General features: G+C 41.3%; 1 protein-coding gene across 12 annotated transcripts in view; it reads left to right on the top strand.

Moving 5' to 3' along the window:
- Positions 1-260: 260 nt before the first annotated feature.
- The window catches only part of kirrel3b (kirre like nephrin family adhesion molecule 3b), a 161746-nt gene continuing 141113 nt past the window's right edge, over positions 261-20893 (top strand). For 5 of the 12 annotated variants that reach the window (XM_034866856.1, XM_034866846.1, XM_034866853.1 and 2 more), the window contains exon 1: positions 262-794. In XM_034866856.1, the coding sequence (XP_034722747.1) occupies positions 752-794 (43 nt within the window). In that variant the 5' untranslated portion in view covers positions 262-751. Of the gene's footprint in view, positions 795-20893 lie in introns of all 12 variants that reach the window. The other 7 variants (XM_034866851.1, XM_034866850.1, XM_034866845.1 and 4 more) reach the window with 2 other exon arrangements.

Raw genomic sequence — 20893 nt, 5'->3', positions numbered from 1 at the left:
CTGCCCTTTTTGTTTTGTGAATGTCTGGGTTATTTGTAGCTATAGAGGCCAAGTCGCTCCTATTCTTATTCTAATTGGAACTGCACCCCCTCTGTTTCTCCCATGGCAGCTCTCGTTCCCAGAGTGAGGACCCTAGTCTCCCAGCCTTACACTCAGCCACAGCCACCCAGACTTATAGAGGGAGAGAAAGAGAGAGAGGAATATGGAGGGAGGGAGGAGTCTAGTTGTGGAGCTCTATCCCCTGACTGTGTCTGCCATGTGAGTGGTGAAGCGAGAGAGAGAGAAAGAGAGCACGAGAGAGAAAGAGAAGGAGGGGGGGCCAAGTGAGGGCTGAAGAGACTGAGAATGGATTGGTACTGAGAAACCGTGCGAGCGAGAGAGAAAGAGTGTGTGTATGCTCAGAGTCAGCAGCGAAGACACAGAAAGTCTAGAAGCTCACATCAACAAGAGAGCGTGTGAGGCATAGCTGACCACGGACAACTCTGAAGAGTGACACAGACGGGAAAGAGACACACAAAGAGACAGAAGAGGAGCAAAGAATCGGCAGAAGAAGAGAAGGACTGAAGACAGACTACCAGCCCTCCACTGGTTAAAGGAGACACCACAGAAGGACTCTAGCATCCGCCACCCCCCCAGCAGTAGCAGCACAGAGGAGCACTGTCTCATCTCGTGCATTCCGTGGTGCCTGCCAACTTCAATTCCACACTTGCCCACTGTTTTTCATAGGTTTTGCCCTCTCCACTCCTCAGCCATGATCCCTTGGGTCCTTCTGCTCCTGTGTATCTCTGGGCATGGTAAGTTTTCCAGATTAAGTTGTTTATCCATCACATCTTGCGTGCTTGTAACTGCTGTGTGACTTGCTGGCTGGGAATGCTGTCTCTGAATACATATTGCTGTGATGTCTGAGCTTGTCCTACCATTTGTGTGTTTAACTGCTGATAATATTGATCTCAGTTGAAAAAAGAGAAAGGAGGAATTTAAAGGGAAAAAGTCTTTGTGGCTGTCCTGGGGTTAAGAAGCTGCACTTTTCTCCATTTTTCATAGCCTTAAGACCAGACAAGTTAAATACTTCCTATGTGGGCTTTATATTCCTGTCACACACATAGAAACACAAAGACAAAGCCCTCAAACCCCAGTTCAGTCAAGTGTTCACTCCTCAGTCACATTGTTTTGAACTGACAGCTTTTCCCATCGAGTCCTCCGATCCTACGGGGGGTCTGGTCAAAAGAAAAGAGAGAGAAAAAGTTAACGGTGAAGTGCTTTAGAAGGCAGACTCATGAGTGTAGCTTGGCAGCTCCAGCCCTTTGGACAGTATCTGCTGTTATTTTTATTCCTAGACAGTCTGTTTGTGGACAGAATGGGGATGGATTAGTTGTTTCCCCAGCTTGCCACCAGGTGGTTGTCTTTGGAAAACAAAAGAGGTGAGTGAAGTACAGCAGAACTCTACCTTTGTGGTGTCTGTGTGATATAGGGACGCAAGCAGGGCTGAATCAGACAGTGGAGTTATGTCAGTTCCTAAGGTCATGTCCGGCCCACAACAAGCGCCCTGGTTTACGCTCCGCAGGGTCAGGGTCAATGAGCCGCCACAAAAGCCACAACCTCTTTTCAAAGTGTGACCCCGTCACATTGGACAACATTGAGGAGGGCACTGTGTGAGTTTGTGTGTGTGTGTGTGTGTGTATGTGTGTGTGTGTGTGTGTGTGTGTGTGTAGTTGTTTCCCAGAGGGAGTTGAAATCTTTTGCACAAAAAAAGCAAAAATCTCCAATTGGCACGTTGTGTATTGACCGCTCAAAGTCAGTAACGCAATTACTGACTTCAGCTGTAGTCGAAGGAAAAAAATACTGTTCATCCAATACAACAATTTGCTGTGATCAACATTTTAGCTGGCTCATTTTTTCATATAAAATATATAGAAACAGAGAGTAATAACATCAAGACAGACCGATTTGAAACTGACCGGAGTGATGAAGCTTCTAATACCCTCTGCCTCTCCCATGCTTTAACGGGTGTAGATCCCTTCCAGAGAGGGTGTCAGCTCTGCTGTCTGTTTTCTTTATGACTGTTTGTGACACGGTACAGTGACGTGAGCTGTGTGAGTCGACCCAAAGATTGGACGGAGTCAAGGCAATGGAAGCTTTCTCGCTAGGTTGTGGCCTTCGTTATGGGGCAGTTAAAGTACATCAGACTTGGCACTGGAGCTGCAACTGTTCCCGGTGAATTCTTGTCTGTATTCTCTCCCCCTGATTTCATTGTCAAGTCTGTCTGTACCATCTGTGCTTACTGTGACGCATCAGTCATTAGTCTTTTCTCCTTGACTCCGTTAAGCATCTGCTAAGTTTTGTATCCAAGACGGAATTTTCTCATCTTTTTTAAGATTTTTTTTGTCTTTTATTGCCTTTATTTAATAGACAGGGGTCCGCAGGTCGGAACTGAACCTGCTGCCACTTGCAAATTTTAAAACATGAATAACATTTAAGTTATATCAGACATTAAACAGTAGAGGGGGGTTGATTTATTGTCATGCAGCTCGCTTTATTTTGACTTTTATTTTTTGACCATCACATTTTAATTTGCATATCATCACAGGCTTAATCACAGTTCTAGGAAGAACTAACATCATATCTAAGATAGTACCAGTTGGAATGGGATGGAATTGCTATGCATTTCAACACACTGGGTTATTACCATAATATAAAATACTTCTTTCCCTGTCAGGTAAACAGGGGATAACAGCATACCTTCTCTATGCATGCCTCTGGGGAGAAAAAAAGTGTTTCCCTGTATCTCACTGTTCTACAAATTACGGCTGTGTTTATGTGCCGAGCCGGTGTCAGCAGAAAGCTGCGGAAAACAATCTTGTTTTTATGAACAGGACAGAGGGGAGCTGTGGGTATAACAGTCATATACTTAAACATAGCTATCCTGCAAGAGAGCAAGAAAGAAAGAGAGCGTTAAAAGAGAGAAAGAGCAGGAGAGAATAATCAGTCTGTATGCAGAGACACTGAGCACCTTTTTTCCCCATCTTAACTTTGAGAAATGAACGGACCAATGAGAAGGGAAGCTACTGTGAGATGCTCCTGACTGTGTTGTTACCGCATTGAGGGCTCCTTTTCTTCGCTGTCACCTGTCCTGCCGGTGACGGATGACACAAACGCCAGTCAGGAGGATCTGGGAGACAGTCTCCAGGAACACATTCACCTCAGGCCAAACTTGTCCAGGACCTCATTCATCTCCTCAAACCAGCTCCTCCCCAGTCCTCCTCCCATCCAATCTATACAGTGTCAATTGTTTCTCACATTATTCACTTGACTCCTGATTTCACTTCTCACTTCACAGCAACACATTTTTTCCACCTCTCTCTCACTAACCGTCCCTTTCTCCGTCTGTTTTTTTTTTTAATGAAATGCAGTGTGATTGAGAACCATAGCCTTTGTCGGGAAAAGGGTGAGATATGGAAGAGGTTGATGTCCCGGTAGAGGAGGGGCAGTTTAAGAATAGTCCTGTACTGGATGTGCCAGGCTCTGAAGAAAAAGTGCTGAAGATAAATCACACATTGTTAATGTTAAATGGATGATCTCAGTCCCTCTGCTTCTCTTCTCTCTCTCTTTTCTCTCTTTTTCTTTCTCTGAATGACACCTTGTGAAATTTATATACATTCTGTCTGAGACACTTTTTTTTTTTTTTTTACCACTTTCTCGGGGAAATTAAATCTTGCTGACTCAAGGTTTGCCCACTAGGGGCAATGCTGCTTTACAGGAATGAGATCCCAACCTTCTTAAAAATCTCCTGCCCCTTTCCTCCCCCCAATCGCCTTCATTATATCCCACCCCCTCAGATATCGTATCAGAACCCCCCGATTTCACCACCCAGCCAGCCTATGCGGTTTCTTAGTCCTGGAAAGCATGTCTTAGCACCCTCGGCAGCCCCTATTTCATTAACTGCTGTCTATTAACTGCTGACTGATGACTAAATCCGCTTTTCATGGGCGGCAGGCTTTGATACATATTTTTTCAACCAAAGTATAATTAAATGTCTTTCCAATGTCATGTGTGGATATGTGGATTTTTTACAGATGGAGAAATCATTCTCGCTTCTCCAAAGGGAAAGAAAAAAGAGAAAGAAATACAGTCCATTACATTGCACAATACTATTCAAACATAAATACCAATTTTCCTTCTCGTTATTATGAATAATCATTTGTAGGTGAGACAGACTGTTGTCTTATTCACAGATTATGACACAATGAGGTAATTATTTGATTTATCCCCATTTGGAACGGTAAAACTAATATACATTTTTCTTGGATGTTGTCTCAAGCCTAGATGTTCTAGCAGTCATGATTTAAACAGAAATAACATGACCAACAGCCACAGAATACAGACTAAACTTGTCTGTGTTCTAATAGGAATCTGGTACCGGACAATTAATATTCCTGCTGGTAAGAAACACACAGAAGTGTCCTTGTCCTCTTTGAATGACTTACCCTCACCATACATGACAGTTGGTTTGAGTAATGCTAACGCTGTCTGGATTATGCCAGGCAAACGCAATGAATGACAGATGACGGCGTTAGTTCATGATGGAGCCCAGTGGCATGCAGTCTGTTTTCTTGTTTGTGCTGCACGTCCCATCAAGGCTAGCCAGCTTAAGTCACCTCAGCTGCTGTGACCCCCTGCTCATTTCTGTGCCACGATAGATTAAACCCCCTGTAATCCCTCTGAGCCGAGTGCTCTGTTGGATATTTATGGTAATAAGTAAACATATGAATAAATAATCTAAGAGGCTGCCGCTGGACAGCTGGAACTTGTAATTCCCAATGTTTGGCAGTGGTTGTGGCATTAACAAGAGATGCTATTTCCAAGAAAAATGTGTTTTGGCTAAGACTTATTTGGTTGATAAAACACTAGATGGACGAACAGATATATCAATAAATCAGTAAACACAGGTAAAGATGGACATGTGTTTGTGTAAGAATACAACCTTTCAAAGGTTTTAGTCGAAGGGAGCACTAAGATAAAAATGCTAAATTTAAGTTAGTGTAGTATATCTGTGGACTGCAGTTTGGGTGAAAGCCTCATTTCAAGTCTTCCAGGATTCAGGTCAGCCAGGGAAGGGAATATGATTAGATGGAAGTGTTTTTGGTAAACCAGGCAACGATTTGCTTCCTCTCATGCAGTCAGTCAGCCAGTGAACAAAATCAAGCTGTTTACTTTTGGGCTTCATTATCCATCTAGAAGACTCTGCCTAGCCCAACAGTTTTCTTTAGTACCAACCAATCAACCCTCAAGCCCCTCATCTCCTCTCTCTCTCTGAGACTTTGCTGCTGGATCTCATTCCTCGGGGATGAATTTATCCAGATTGGAGCACTCAGCAAAAGGGCATTATCCTGGATTACATGTCTGCTGGGCCGCAGTTTTAAGTAATTCAACCAGATGCTGTTGTGATCACTGGGTCACCTGTTAAGGCAGGGTTAGCAGCTGCACTTCTTCACTCTTTATTGTCGTATCTCCATACATCTGATACTTTATAATTGGACATCAGGAAGAGAGAAAGTTGGAAAATGTTTTAAAATAACTGCATGAAATAATGTTGTTAATATAGGGACGTGTTCGGAAGCCCTCTCTAACCCTAGTCAGGATTTTATTTAGTCACAGATTAAGGGATGGATTAATGGCTTCTAAATTGCAGTTCAATGCACATGAAACAACAAGCAGAGCAACTAAAGGCAGCTCCGCAGGGCTGTGTGTGTTCAGTTGTGGGGGTGCTATGAGTAGAGTAGCAATGGATCACACTGTATTATTATTCCTTGGAGAGGACCAAACATCGACACAGCGGAGCTAAAAGAATTTGTTTAGTGTTTTTTAGTTTGACTGTATGTTTTCTTTTCTGCTAATCCTGTCACTACCTAGCCAAAGTTTTGATAGATATACTTTTTTAACTCACTACCAGGATCTGTGATTGCTTGTAGAACGTGCTCTATTAATAGAACTTCAAGAAATTCAGACTAGGAAAATGTTCAACTTAAAGGCTCATTTTGTTTTACTTGTTTTCACCCGTTCCAGAGCGTATGCTGTATAGAAGCACTGAGCTTGGAAAAAAGGCGCTTGAACTCCATATTTGAAACACAAAAATAGATACATAAACGCAGAGTTTTGGTATTGTTAGATGTGTTTTTAGAAATACAGTGCACATTGTTTACTGTGTATGGCTGATGTTGCTGTGCTTGAGTCAACATCTGTCATGGAAACAGGTGAGCAAAACAAGAACACAAGGTTATGCGGGTGGAAATGTAAAAAATGTGCGACCAAAAGGTGAAAAAAACAAAAAGGTATAATAAAAGGATCTGCTGTGTTTTGCAAGTCACATGTTATTGTTTTATGTTCTCTTAATTTTAATCATTGTATTAATGTTTATTATAAATAACAGTCAAGTGAATACAACTATTTTTAGTTTAGGCTAAAATATAAGATAAAACTATGCGATTTAATGTTTTAAATATTAAAAAAAATGCATAGATTGATCTGGTTTACTTCAACTGGGCAGTTTACGGTTAAATATATATACATTTCACTACAACAACGAGATGCAATGAAATGCTCCGTCATCTCTGCTGCAGTTTGTAGGTGCAGATTGCAACTAAAAAAATGAAGATTAAGTCAATGCAAAATCAAGTTTAGCTAATAATTACAACATTTAATTGAATTCTCCAGCATGTTAGTCACACAGAATTGATTGAAATAGGCCTCATACTTAAACTTGACACCTGGGTCAATGCAGCTTTGAGTTTGAAGGTTAAGGTTTATTAACTGGGCATGATTAGTGTTGTTGCTTGAGGTGAGTAGTATGCTGAATATATGTACCCCCTGGCTCATTTTACGATACGGCCACTTATCAAATGATACATCTCTTAAGATGTAACATTGATGCATGTTCTGTAATGTACATACAGTATAACCTACCAGAGAGATTTTGTGACCTACAGAAACCGGTCTTCCATAGGAGCCAGAAACACACTAATTTACATGTGAAAAATATTCTTGTATAAATTGACCGTCCTTGCCTGAAACTTCCTGATCCATATATATTTTTGTTGTTAGTTTTATGGTGCTATCTATGCAGTAAATCACATACATGCATCGTTGCTGCACAGTTCTGCAACCTGTGACATGTTGTGTGTCCCACAATAGCTCGAACCATTTCTGATTAAACCAGCCAGCCAATGCATCGACATGATTGTGAAATGCTGTTAGGAAGGCGCCCAGAAGATGCATGTGGTGCTTCAGCACCAGAGGCACTTGAGGAATTGGGTTGCTGATCTGATAAGAACTTCTTAGTGTTTGGTGGGAAGTTTCTGGGACAGCTCAATATTACACCTGGATGAACTCACCCATCTCTTCTCTATCCCGTTTTCTTCCCACTACTTTCTCTGCTTCTCACTGTCCCAAGGTCCCCATGCCAAAGATTCAAACCAATGGACCTTTGGAAAAACGTTTTTCATTCTGCACACATCACATGCATTTTCTGTGTTTATTCTATGTGTGTGTGTGTGTGTGTGTGTGGTGTCTGTGCATTTACTACTGTGCCACAGCAATTCCACCTGCAAGCCTTGAATGGCAATAAAAATGCAAATCAGCCTTTTAACTTGTACAAGCAGAATCTGGGGAGGGAGAAGCGTCTCACCTGTGGATGAATGCGGATGTGTCTCTGCCTGCTATTACAGCTGCTGTGCATGTTTTGAAAACGGCAATGGCATTAGATATCATACACAACACTTAATTTTGTCTGTTAGCAAACCTTGAGGCTGTTGAATGTGTCTGGACTCCAATATACTGTGTAAAGTACACTTTGGGAACAGTTGTTTAACAACATGGTGAAGTACAGATGTGTCCCTGTCATTACCTCCCAACTTGTGTGCTTCCATTTGAGCATATACTTTTAAATTGTGCTCAACAGTGATAAATGGAAAGGCTCAATGGCTTCTATTTAATAAACCGGAAAACAGGTCTATCTATGATACCAGACTCCAATGATGAGAGGTATGGTTTTTTGAAAGGCTATTTCATCTGGCACTGATACCAAACAATATTTTATTCAGGAAAGCACATCAGACACATATAAAAACTTGCTCTTGGTCCAAGGCAAAACGTTTTAAATCTGCAAAAGGGGAAAGTGTAGCTTTGAGAATGAAAAATGTCTAATGCTACCACCCTCCCACAGCACTCTCATATACTATGTAAGAAGATGTGCATGTTTTTTCCCATCATATGCCAAATTAGGTTTTGAGCCACCTGCCTAGCCCACTAAGAATATTAAGCAATTGGGAAGAAAGGGCCATTCACTAGTGAGAAATGCAATGTTCGCACAAGACCCAGAAACTGCCCTGTATACCACCCCTCCCCCACAAAACACTTTTTCACCACAACAAATGTTGGTACTGTGCCAAATCCGTTCCTATTTGTGTATTTGTTGAGGGAACACAGGAGCATTTGACACTAGTCTTAGGAAATCTGTGACACAGGGTGCTTGGTTTGCATGTTGATAGAAAAGCCCTCTGTTGGTCTCTTTACCAATTCAGGGTGAGGCCTGTGGCTCTGTGTCATTATAGTTGTTTACGAGGCAAAGCTTCATCTGGAACATCCTTCACACAGAAAACCATGCATTGAAAGAAACACACACACGCAGACACATACATTCCATAACCTCAGTCACTTGCATCACCAAAGTTCAATCTGCCAGAGCACAATAATGGATGAGAAACACTGGAGGATCTGAGCACTGAGGGCTGAACAGTAGAGATAAGTTATATAACATGCTATAAATTAAGGTTTTTATTGATTCTCAAACATTTACATATCCTTATATAACAAAATAGCTTTATTGATTGTTGGCTGGCATGTCTGATGTTTCTTTAAAATTGGACTGCTAGGATTCACTCTGCCTACTTTAATACGAAACCTATTTTTTATAAAGTGGTGTCACAAGCAGGATCAGCAAAAGGCAATACCTTGAGCTATTTCACTACTCTGGGTCTTTGCCCCACTGCACCTTGCAGTGCCTTATATCTTAAGCCCTCTCTTTATCAGCTGGGCTCCTTAAATGGATGCCACAAACCTGATAGAGTAAACAAAGTTAATTACAGTAGAATTAATTTTTAGAGGCCACTACAATATTCACTTTGCTGATTTGGAGGTTGAAGAGCTCTTGTCGCACTCACTGATTTTTATTTTATTTCATCAAATGCAATTTAATATTGTGCAGACTGGCCCAGGCACTGAAAAAAACGCTAATACACATTGGGGAGTTTAAATGATTTGCTATCCTTTCAAATCTCTTGGCAGGGGTTTCAATCTGGCTGGCGTCCTGGGGGAATTCACAGGGGTCATTGCTCAATCCCTGGAGGACAATAGTGCAAATCACAAAGGAGCACATTTTAGTTTTCCACTTTCCTTTGGCCAGTGCCCAATGCTAAATGGCAAAGGACTGGCTCGCAATACTGGGAAGAGCAACCCCATGCCTTCTTCTGTCTCTAACCTTTTAAATTGGATTTAATCAAATCAAAATACCACAGTCCAGAGCCATTTGAGACAACCTGAAGACAAACAGTTGAGGAACCAGAATGCCTTGGGGTGAACCAAGGGCGAGCCCATCCATTACCAAGAGCATAGGGACACGGAAAATGCCTGCGGTGCACGATGATGAACTGACTTCACATTAGAGATTGGATTAGAGTGGCAAGAGAGAGAGCCCTAAAAGCCATGCACAGTTTATCGAAGCCTTATCTAAAGCGATAATGTTACTAGAGAAAGGCCTGTGTAATGACGGATGAGTGGACAGCGCATCAGGCGAGATGTTGGATAGTCAGGTTCACCATGGTTAACTCACGTTCTTTAAAAAGCAGGACGTAGGACCAGTGGATGGTCACGATAAAATGGGCTGTCAATTGCTAGCACCCTTGTTACCCTGCAGTGTCATCATCACATGTGTATCAAGTTTAGAAAAGCTGAGATTCACTGCAATTTAGGTCCCATTTCATCACTGATACCCATAAGGCATTTTGGGGGAAATGGTAGCAATGTTACTGCTGAGATTTGTAGTCTCCCTGAAAGCACTGGTCTCTGCAATGGTCGTGTTTGTGATATATGAAAAATTTGTCTGACCATGCACCGTTTACATATATAAAACATTTTCTAAGGGGAATAAGTAGTGTGATGGTCACCACCGATGCACAGAAAATAGAGTAAGAAGTAAGATGAAAAGAAATTGCATCTAAAGGGTTTTGTGGAGTGGTTAGAGGGAAAGGAAAGGAGGTAAAGTCTTTTTTCAGGATGACTAGAGGATTTTTTTCCCCTGCTGAAAAGCAATGTTATCTTAAAGTAGACGGATGATGGTAATGACAACACAATCCCTTCCATGGTAAACAAATATTTCTAGCGCTTGGGTACGAAACTGAGAGGGGAAGAAAGTACAAAAAAGAAAGAAGAAAAAGGCATTTTAAAAGGAAAATCATTCTTGTCACAAATTAAAACATATCTGCGTCTTGCAGCCCTAATCCTTAATGCCACTGTATTTGTTGTCTGAGTAGAGTATTTGTGCAAACAAGCACAAATGTGATTATTCCTCGCTTTCGTGTATGCTAATTTTATTACTTCACATTGTTTGCCTATCTTACTCTAAACAGCTTTGGTTCACTTCTCAATAGGACGTCATGCTATTTGTTGTCGGCAAAGTAGTCAAGTAACAAGATTTATATTATTTCTTTTTTTTTATATACCCTTGTGTGACTTTTAGCTTATGTTTCTCTGTGATCTGGTCTGGGAAAGGTCTTTGCCTTTGTTCCAATGCTATGTGACACGTGCACAGCAGGACATAAAAAAATGCAGAAAAGCATCTAAAGATAATCGTGGCAGCACTCAGTGGGCTGTTCAGGGGTTTTTCCCAATCCCTCCCACATCACCCCCAGTGCATGGCCCCTAAATTCCCCCCCGGCTATTAGCGTGAATAATTAACAAGGCGTTCATTAAAAAATGCAATTTTCTCAGACCCAGAAACCCTAACACAGCCTCATTTAAAACTTGGAGAAATTTATAAATTTATGTTGGATCTCCTGCAGCCCAAAGAGTCTCCTCCAGATGGGCGCCCTCCACATTGGATGAAGAGTTAATGGCTTGTAGTCTATCAGTCCTCATCTACAGCCTCTCTGTAATGCTTTGAAATTCCTCCTTGTTTTTTGTTTTTTTTTGCCGTGAGATGTGTGGAATCAATTTAACAGATTAATTATACAATATATGATATGATATGACAATATATGATATGACATTAGCAAAACTACACAAATACACTAATTTCTAACATAGCAAACAAAGACAGCTATAAGCAATATGCGTTGAAACACTTTCAAATCCAATTGTAGTCATATGTCTGCTCTCTGGCATTAGTTGAAGGACTATCCTTAAAAGTGAGCCTTGTGTGGGTCTAGGGATTGGTATTGTTGTTTTACACTCCAAAGCAGACCTCTTTTAGCTTCTCCTTCAGCTCTGATCCTTTTGATCACCACCTCCATATTGGATATAAAATGAGAATGAACAGCACTGCAATACAAGTGACTTTCAGAGTTCTGTGACTCTTTGAAGGCTGCCAAACAAGTGTCTTTTATCTTAGAAAACAGCAGTTGCTTTGTACATAAGAAGAACAGGACACAGTGAGAGAAAATAGGCAGTATCCAGGGCTTGGAAATTAAATAGTGAAGATTGTGGGGTCATTACCTCTAAGGCCTCCTGGGAGGGAAATGACATGTACGTAATTTACCAAGTGGGAATCTGTCAAACATCCTAAACCTGAAGAAGGGTTAGAACAGAAAAATAAAGGTCAATTGAGTAAGCCAGGTACTGTTTGCCTGCAGTAAAGTCATGCTAATTCCTTTCATCATTAACGAGGTGACAAACCAAAAAATGTGTTTAATGCATGAATGGGCTTCAACGGGAATGAATCTCAGAGACAAACCGACAGTATGGAAATCTGTCTCTAATCTTAATCATCCTCCTTGCTTTGCTATGAACCGTAATGGCCTCCTCCTGTGTCAACATACAAGTGGTTATCAGGTTATAATCAATCACATGCATCAGGTCGATTTGAACATCCAAGATACTGACCAGCAAAAACAATTGGAAACAGTGAAAAAAGAGGTTTGTACTCCCAGAATCTGTTATCCTTGAAATAATGATGGAACAGGAGCAGTAGTGTTCCCCCACTGAGACATGAACCAGATTTCAACCCAGAGCTCCCTGGAGGTGAGGGCCGGCATCTCTCTTACAGCACATCTGTTCCCTGAACATGGCCACCCGGGGGTCCATGTCGCCACCTTAATTGTAATGTCTCCCTTTTTCCCCCTGTAAAAAAACTAGGCCAGCTTTCCATAAAAGGGGAAGGGGGAGAGCCACTATTTGCTGCGCTGTGTCGGCATGCCACAGAATTTAAGCTGACAGCTCTAATAAATTACAGCAACAGATCGCTGTGAACAAACAAAGCTTAATGGAAATAAAGTGAGAATTATCAGCCAAGAAATAAAAGGAAAAGAAGAATTAGATTAGTGCAAAGAGGTTGGATGAAACGATGTCAGGCCTGCATAACACAAGCATTAAATGGCAAATTGCCACTTTGAGAGATAGGAAATGTTCCGTTCTCATCATTGCTTCTGATGAAAATGGAGAATAATGAAATAATCATTGAGCAGACCTAACACATGTCCCTTATCTAGGTCCTCAAAATATCCTCCCTCCCATTGCTTTTCTTCTCTCTCTCTCTCTCTCTCTTTCTCTCTCTCTCTCTCTCTCTCTCTCTCTCTCTCTCTCTCTCTTCTTGTTTTGCCTTTCATAAAAAAAATCTGCAGAATGTTTTGCTCTGTAGTACCCTTTCTCCATTAATTCAGGCAGGCTAGAGAAAGCCTGGAAGCCTATGTATGTCCATAAAATGCTTAGGCATGAGGAAAAGGACAACAAGAGATGGGAGTAGGGTTAAATGGTATTTCAGGGGAAGCGTTTGTCAGGTGCTATCACCATGAAAACTGTCCACCTAGAATCCTCTGAAAGAAAGCCAGGTCAGAGAGACCAATCCAACTTTGTGACTTTGTTTTGGTTATAAAACAAAATGAGCCAAATGCAGAAAAATTACAAGCAGCCAAATTGCAAAAGAGACCCAAAACGTGCAACAACCCCATCAGAACATGAACTGCCAGGTGCACAGTAAGGGTTGTTGGTCTTAATTTGAATGAATGAAAGCTCACAGCTTGGCAAAGTGAACACATGGCCTCTAAGGAAAGACAGGGATAAGAGTCTGAGTCATATTCATTTGATAGAATTTAGGCAAAGCTTATTGAAGTGCTCTATGGTGAATTTGATATCTTGGCACCATGAGTAGTAAAGATCAATCACGGAGGTTTTACTTTTGCGACTTTCTTTTTCCATCCTCCAGTTATGTCATTCATTCCCTGAGGTTTAAATTAGGTAAAACATTGTATAAGCCCTCCTTCAATAATATCTGGCCTTTTTAGGAAGAAAAAAAACTTTCAATGTTTAATCAGATACTGTGTTTGCCTTTTGGGCTTTTCAAGAAAATAAAAAATGCTTTTTAGTTCTCAGATTAAATGGAGTGGTTGAAGATGCCACAGGGGTGCTGTTGTGTTGCTGAATCCAATAGAAAAGCATCTGCACCCTGGGGGCGGGTCCTTAACCACAGGCGGAAGTTTTCTCAAGCCCACTTTGTTAACCAGAATGTATTGGACCCGAGCCAAAGTTAGCCAGCACCATGGACGTGGAATCCCATTGCTTTTATACTGAGCTCTGAAAAAGAACTCTAGAGGTCAGACACCACGAGACTCCAATAAAAACTAATTGAGAATGTCACTCAATAACAATAAATCAATAAGCAAAGTTGCTTCCCCTTTATACATGGGGACTGTTAGTGTCAGCACTTATAGTGGATCGAGAAGGGTATATTAGGGAGAGGGGTGTAAGGCATAACGCGGGAGCCTGGGAGATACTTTATGACCTGCTTTTAAATCACATTCTGTGTGTATTTATGTATTCGCATATTTTTGTGTTTAAGTGTGTCCCTGTTTGTACCTGTGCGTGTTTATGCATGACTCGTGTGTGACATGTATGGTGTCTGTGCACTTAGTTTGTGTGTGCATGCATGTTTGTGAGGGCCGTCCAACAGAAAGCACTGCATTTCGAAAGGTGCCACAATGTGTTAGTCACAGAGAGCCTAAACTTGTGGAGAAAGGGACTGCGGAGAGCGAGAGAGAGAGACTTTCCCTAGGCACCCAGAGTCTGTCAGACTGATTAAGTCACACAGCTGGAGTGTGACTTAGGAAACTGTACCAGAGCATGCTAGGGGAGCATGGTAGGAAAGCAAAGAAATAAAGAAATAAAGAGCAACATGTAAGTATTAACATGACTGCATGTCACATGTGCACTTTCTTATACCTGACCTTAGAGACTCATGCTGGGACACTGCACACCAGCCTATTTCCCATCATTCCACCCCACAGCTCCTTCACCCTCCGGCGACATAAAGCAGGTCAGGGGCATCTTGAAGTTCACGAAATGCAACATGACAGGACAACTCTAACATATGCCTGTGTGACAGTGAAGCAAATAGATGACTGATGGCATAGCACAGTGTTTTAAGGGGAAGGAAGAACATGCAGTATAACTCAGACTGACTGAATCGCTCTCTTACACACTAACTTACTTCTGCTTTTAGTTTCTTCTCAGACAAACGAGACAGATGTTGCGTCTTTTGAGTTAGGAATGTTTGGATCCATACTCTTTTCTGAAATATAAAGACATACAAAACACCAGATCACTCATAGGTCAGTCTCAGAAATGCACTGGGCCTTGGAACCCTCTAGAAAGAATGTCAGACTTTCATGCTATGTGGCAACAGACAACAGACTTAAAGATGAACGCTTGGTCTTTGTTCAGGGGACCCAGGCTGCTCTGAGATGCCCTACTTTGTCCCTATCGGCCTCTCTGTGCCACACTTAGGAGCACTGCAGACTTGTTGGTATACAGCAGAAGGGCAGCGTCAATAACAGTACTGAAGGCTACTCACATAGTAGTATTCGGTAGTACACGGTATTCAAATAATGAAAAGGACTCCCTGAATTAAAAGTCATTTAGCGAGACACAGTGAGTGGAGTGCAGCACTGCAATGCCTACGAGCTAATATCTCTGCTGTCTTGCATAGAGCTCTGATAGTGTAGTGCCGAGTGAAAACATGCCCTCTCCACATTAAAATGCAAATTCAAACCTTTGCTTTTCTTCCTGAGTAGTTGCTTGATTGCAGAACAAAACACACATTTAATAGGTTCAAAGTATTCTGCCAAACAAGATACAAGAAAACTTCCTTTGTGAGAAAATATGGCTTTTGTCGCTGTTCCGGTCGCAAAATCAATGTGTAGTAAACAGTGCTTTGGTCTTTGCAAAGATTTTAATTTGTCATTTGTCAAAATAACTTGATTCAGCTGTGAAATAGATAGATTTCCCGGTACTGAGGAAAATTGCAGGAGGTAACCCCCCCCCCCCCCCTTACACTGGTGCAAACAATGGGGGCAGTGTGCACCTTTGATCAAGGGCCTGTCTATGGTGATGACAATGACACATCTTCAGGCTGTCCCAAGAGTGTTGTAACCCTACCTTCAAAGTGCACTTGTTTTTCCTTCCCAACATCGTCTTTCTCTGCTGCTTCCTTTACTGTGTTTACTGAATCTTGTGTTTGTTGAGATCAGTCAGCAACACCAACCAAGCAATGCAGAGCTGAAACCGACCAACCAACATGCAATGGAAAATATACACAAATTAATGAATTATGTATTATATATTTATACACATTCCTTGAAAGGTTCAGTTTATCCCTAAAGTAATACTCCATTACTGGGATTTGGTCACTGAGTACACATAAGGATATTTTGAATATTTCACAGTATATGTTTGGGTGTGTTTTTAAAAGAAATGTGGGATCAGTGTGAGAGGCCAGTTCCTCTTTTTGGTCTGTCCCCAATTTCCTTAAGGCCACTTTGTTGTGACCTCTCTCTGCACTGTGTAAGCAAGACAGGCATAAAGAGCAATCCTTTATGACTTGGACCGACCCCAGTGCTGAGGCTGGGTCATGGCCTGGGCCGCCAACATCAGCTGGGTCCCTTTTCCACTTGCAATACATACTTGGATAGCTGTATACAACTGCATTTTTCAATTTACAATGACAATTAATTGAATCACACAGGATTATTGTTCGTATGTTAAATGTAAATAAGGTGCCAGAGTGAATTAAAAAAATCATCAAAATAGAGCTTGTTTATAAAATAAAAAAGTGCCGGGGAGAATTAGAGGTCCGGGCTAAGTCCTGAATGTCCTCAAATCCTAGAAACGCTACTGCGTACACCTGAACTCAGATAATTGGAAAATAAAGAATTTCAATGAAAAATGAGTTACGGAACTTTAAATGTTTATTCATTTCATGTGATACAATTGATTAATGTATGCATATTAACTGGCCATTGACCTTCTGTCGTTTGTCAGAAGTGGCCCCCCTGGCCAAGCAGGTTGAGTATCCCTTCTGAACAGCAGCAATAGTCACTACTTCGCAAAATACGAAGGCATTGGATGAATCCAATGACAATCTAATGACTGATTAACTGAGTGGTGATGTGGATGTGCTTGACATACAAGATTTGATGGAAATTTGCCTGTGGGATTTTGCAGTCCATTATCCTGCAGTGTTGCAATCTTAGTTGGCCTAGTGGGACACAGTGTCTTGCCAGTAGTTAAGTTACACTGTGTTGCTTTGGAACAGACGGAACAACTGAACAAAAAATGGCAAAAATGGTGGGCGTCAGCATCGGCATACCGAATATACAATGTCTTCTGCTCCATGTACCAGGTTGCAGTAGACTTATTAGGATCATAAGTCGTTCCAATTAACAAATCTAAATTCACCAACGACGATTACTTGTTACATGATGTATTTTAGCATATTATAGTATATTATTCAACCATTAAATGTAGCATGTAAATATATGTTTTAAACCTTTAACAGGCACTGTACTGTATATTAACATGGTAAGTCCCACTGTCAGCTGGTCAATAAAACAATAAAGCACATCAGTATAATGAAAAGAATATGCCCACTGAGTCAGACACGGAGCCCGCTAGACTCCTTAATCCAGGCACCCCTTTTCTTTTTCTTTTTCTTGCAGAGTGCTCTGAACCTGCTGCGAAATTGAATTTTCCACCTCTGTGTGTTCGTGAATCAGCCAAGCACTGCATTGTCAGAGTACTCAATTAGCTCCCAAGGCGGAAGCCAAAATGTTTTCCAACAGCAAATGTATTCTTCACAGGGCAAGCTCTCATTAGCATAATGCTTCTATTCCTATAGCACAGAGTGCCTTCCCAAGGTTGAAAACAAAACTGGCAAAACAGCCTAAAGTTTTAATATCAGTATCCTTCCATGCCATAGCATATTATACTTAAGGGTAGTGTAGCCTCCAGTGAAGAGAAATGTTAACCTGTGCATAAAATATCTCATTAGCATAAGTAAATACCCTTCCTGGTGTGTGAAGCACCTTGCAGAGACATTCTGTAAGTGCCTGCATCCCTTCCTTTTCTTCACATCATAAATTCACATGATACAGAGAGCACTCCTCAGAGTCTTGTATTCTTGTATAACTCATGAAAACAGATGTTGAAATGTACTCGTCCTATTTTCTCATGGAAAAGCTGAGCATACAGAATCCAGGTTCTGTGATAAATCTAGAGATTCCAAAGTGATTCCAGCCTTTAAGACCTTATAAGGCTTACTGAAAGATGTTTGAACAAAGTGAATCATGGTGTTGACTGAAAGTGCTGACAATGAAACAGTTGGCTGAAGCATTAGAAACGATCAGCACTAACAAGTAGCTAAACATTTCTCTAGCAAAGTGACATTGAAGTCAAACAACTTTTAAAAAAAAGAACAATGACAACTAGTCTTACTTGGAACCATAGAGTGTAAATATTAATGGACACCGCATCTGTTTCGGAAAAGTGCTGCAAATGTGGAAGTGCCTTAAACCTGCATTCTATCTGAATTCCAGCAGAGCACAACACATGCGGTTGCAAAAGGTTGCTTTCTATAGAAGTCCATGGCGAAATTACCCCCTTCTTACTTGATTTAGTACCTCATAACTCATGGCCATAATTTCAGAATGAGTGTATGATCTCAATCGCTAGTTTTAAGTCTTCTCCAACACAGAATGACGCTCATTTTTTCAATTATGGTCTCGTTGTTTTTCAAATTGTCGATAAAGCAGGGTGTTGTTTTAGGGCGTGGCTATGATGTGTTTGCCAGTGAAAGTGTGTAACGTAACGCAGAGTGTAAGGGCTCCTCAATCACTCCTTCCTCTTGTCTAAAATTGTCACATCCACAACCAGGGCAACTTTGCCCGTGACAGACCAATGGGTGACGTTCATTGACATAAAGTCTATGCTTGGAACACATGCACTCACTTTTTTGGGACTAAAGTTGCACTGTGGCAGCAATACCGTGGACGTAGCAAATGCGGCCATGTAGTCAGGGTGTTGAAATCTTGGCTGCCAGCGCCCCATAGTGCCTGCTCACTCTCATTATTAAGGTGCCAGCGACTCCAAATTTAGAGCCCCTGTGTTTGTCACCTGCCCTGGGCCTTGTATATTAGCCCCAGCACATACACACATGACAGCTCCCATCAAACTGGCCATGAGTATAAAATGGGATGTGGGTTTTTTTGATAATGGTTTGTGGTGGTGGGAGTCTCAATCACACCACACACTGGTGTAAATTTTGCCGACAGCATTTCCTGCAGAGGTTCCTGTCACAAAGATCCGGAAGAGATCAAAAGTAAGACAAAGTGTCACTCTGCCAAAGCAGTTTAAAGTAAGTGTGACTGCATGCAAGGCAAGGTGACAGAAGATAATCACGTTTCTTGTGATCTATTTTTCTTTTTTTAAATTAAACCTGATCTTTCACTGCCAATTTTCTCATAATTAGTATTTATTTGATTTAATTCAAGGAAATCTAATAATGTACCCTCCCGTGGTTATAAAATGAAGCATATGTTGTTGTTTTTTCATGCACATGTGATGGCTGATGGAATAATCAGATGAGTTTATCATGAAAAAGAAACACTGTTAATGAGTTCAATTGATTCACTTCATAGTCCTGCAGCTATCCAATTTGAAACTGAAGTAATTAGAAGGAAGAAAGAGTGAAAAAGAATGGAACTGGCTGCCTTTTTCCTAAGTGGAAGTCAGAGTTGCAAGAATGTACCTGAACTCCGAGATGTTAAACATCAAGAATGAAATTGGAAAAGCATTCCCATTTCCCAATCCATGTGTGTATCACTAAAGGCTAAAGTGTTGGTTGGCTATGTAGTGTGTGTGTGTGTTTGTGCGTGCATGTGTCCGTTTTTCAAAGTGGGCATTTGTTTCCGCTGTAAAGCTTCTGAGTTAACCTTCCTCAGGCTTTTAATGGAGCACTCAGATTACTGTGCCCTCTGTAAGGGAAAGACAGCACCAGGATTAACCTTGTTTTAAATGTGCCGTTTGAGAAAGATTGGTTGACCTTACTGTGACCAAGGCTTTGGACGAACCCTCACACTTGATAGAAACTGGCTGTTAATGGACTTCACAGTGCCAAGAAACACCCTGATGACATATGCTCATGTTTGAGATTAATATCGTTTGCCTTCCAACACTCACTACTTGCTATGGCTTAAAATTAATTTCCTTCTTTGGGAAGTCGTTTTGGCCCCTGTCCCTTGGCAGACCTTCTTTGAAGCCATTTTTTTTTTCTCTTAGAATGACTATGATCTAATTTTGTGATTTTCTCTGATCTCACCTGCCTTAGCGGGGAACAGTCTAAATCTCTATAGCCGGGAGTCAACACGTTCTACACCACTTGTGTCGAGGCTCTATTCTATTTTGAAATGTGATGGATATAGGTATACAGGCCCAACAAGGCAAATAAATGTAATCAAGAGGCTTGCTTGTCAAATGTTTCATAATTTTGGCAGAACATATTACATTTAGACCATAGACAGTCCTCCCCAGGTCAGGAGAGAAACAGTGGCAGGGTAGAAATAGGGGAAGCGGTACCTTTAATCATCCCCATTAACAGAGTCCATTGCCTGGGATTGGGGCAGTTGGATTCTGTCTGAGATGAGCTGCACTTCCTGAGAAAATGAAACAGGATGATGGAGATCAGTGACAATACCGGCTGGATAATCATACCCAAATCACAGCAATCTGCTCTCAATCTCCACCCCGATAAACACGCACTATCGTCAATCCCTCCCCACCAAATCCCTAAATCCTGACAATCTGTAGCACTCAGTTTAGGACCTCTGTTAATCCACCTAGCAAGCCCACATTACTGGACAGGAAGGTACAAGTTCCCCTGCACCCTTTGTCCGTCTTGAAACCAAATTCGGCCTTTTATGTACTATTTTGTACTATTTTTTTAATACTTTTTATACTATTTTTACCTATAAACATATCCATTGCTATTTGTGGCCTCCTGCTGAAAGCAAGCAGGTGTGGAGACATTTTTACATGGTCATTTTTATGTTGTAATATCTAAAAAACTGCGGAGTTAGTTTTAGTCTTGAGCATCTATTTATTGAACGACAATTGGAATATCAATTTGAATACCAGCGTAGGGGGGAAATGCAACACAAGAGGATTTGCTGATTACAACGAGATGCCTTGACAGCATGCCTGATGTGGGTGGAATATGTTAGGTTTATGAAAAGATGTGTGCTTTTGGATGGCATGATTCAAATGTATATTTCCCCAGAGTGTTAAGAATACGCTTTATTGC

The sequence above is a fragment of the Etheostoma cragini genome, chromosome 3 (assembly GCF_013103735.1).
Source record: "Etheostoma cragini isolate CJK2018 chromosome 3, CSU_Ecrag_1.0, whole genome shotgun sequence".
NCBI lineage: Eukaryota > Metazoa > Chordata > Actinopteri > Perciformes > Percidae > Etheostoma > Etheostoma cragini.
This window is presented reverse-complemented; position numbering and strand designations above follow the sequence as displayed.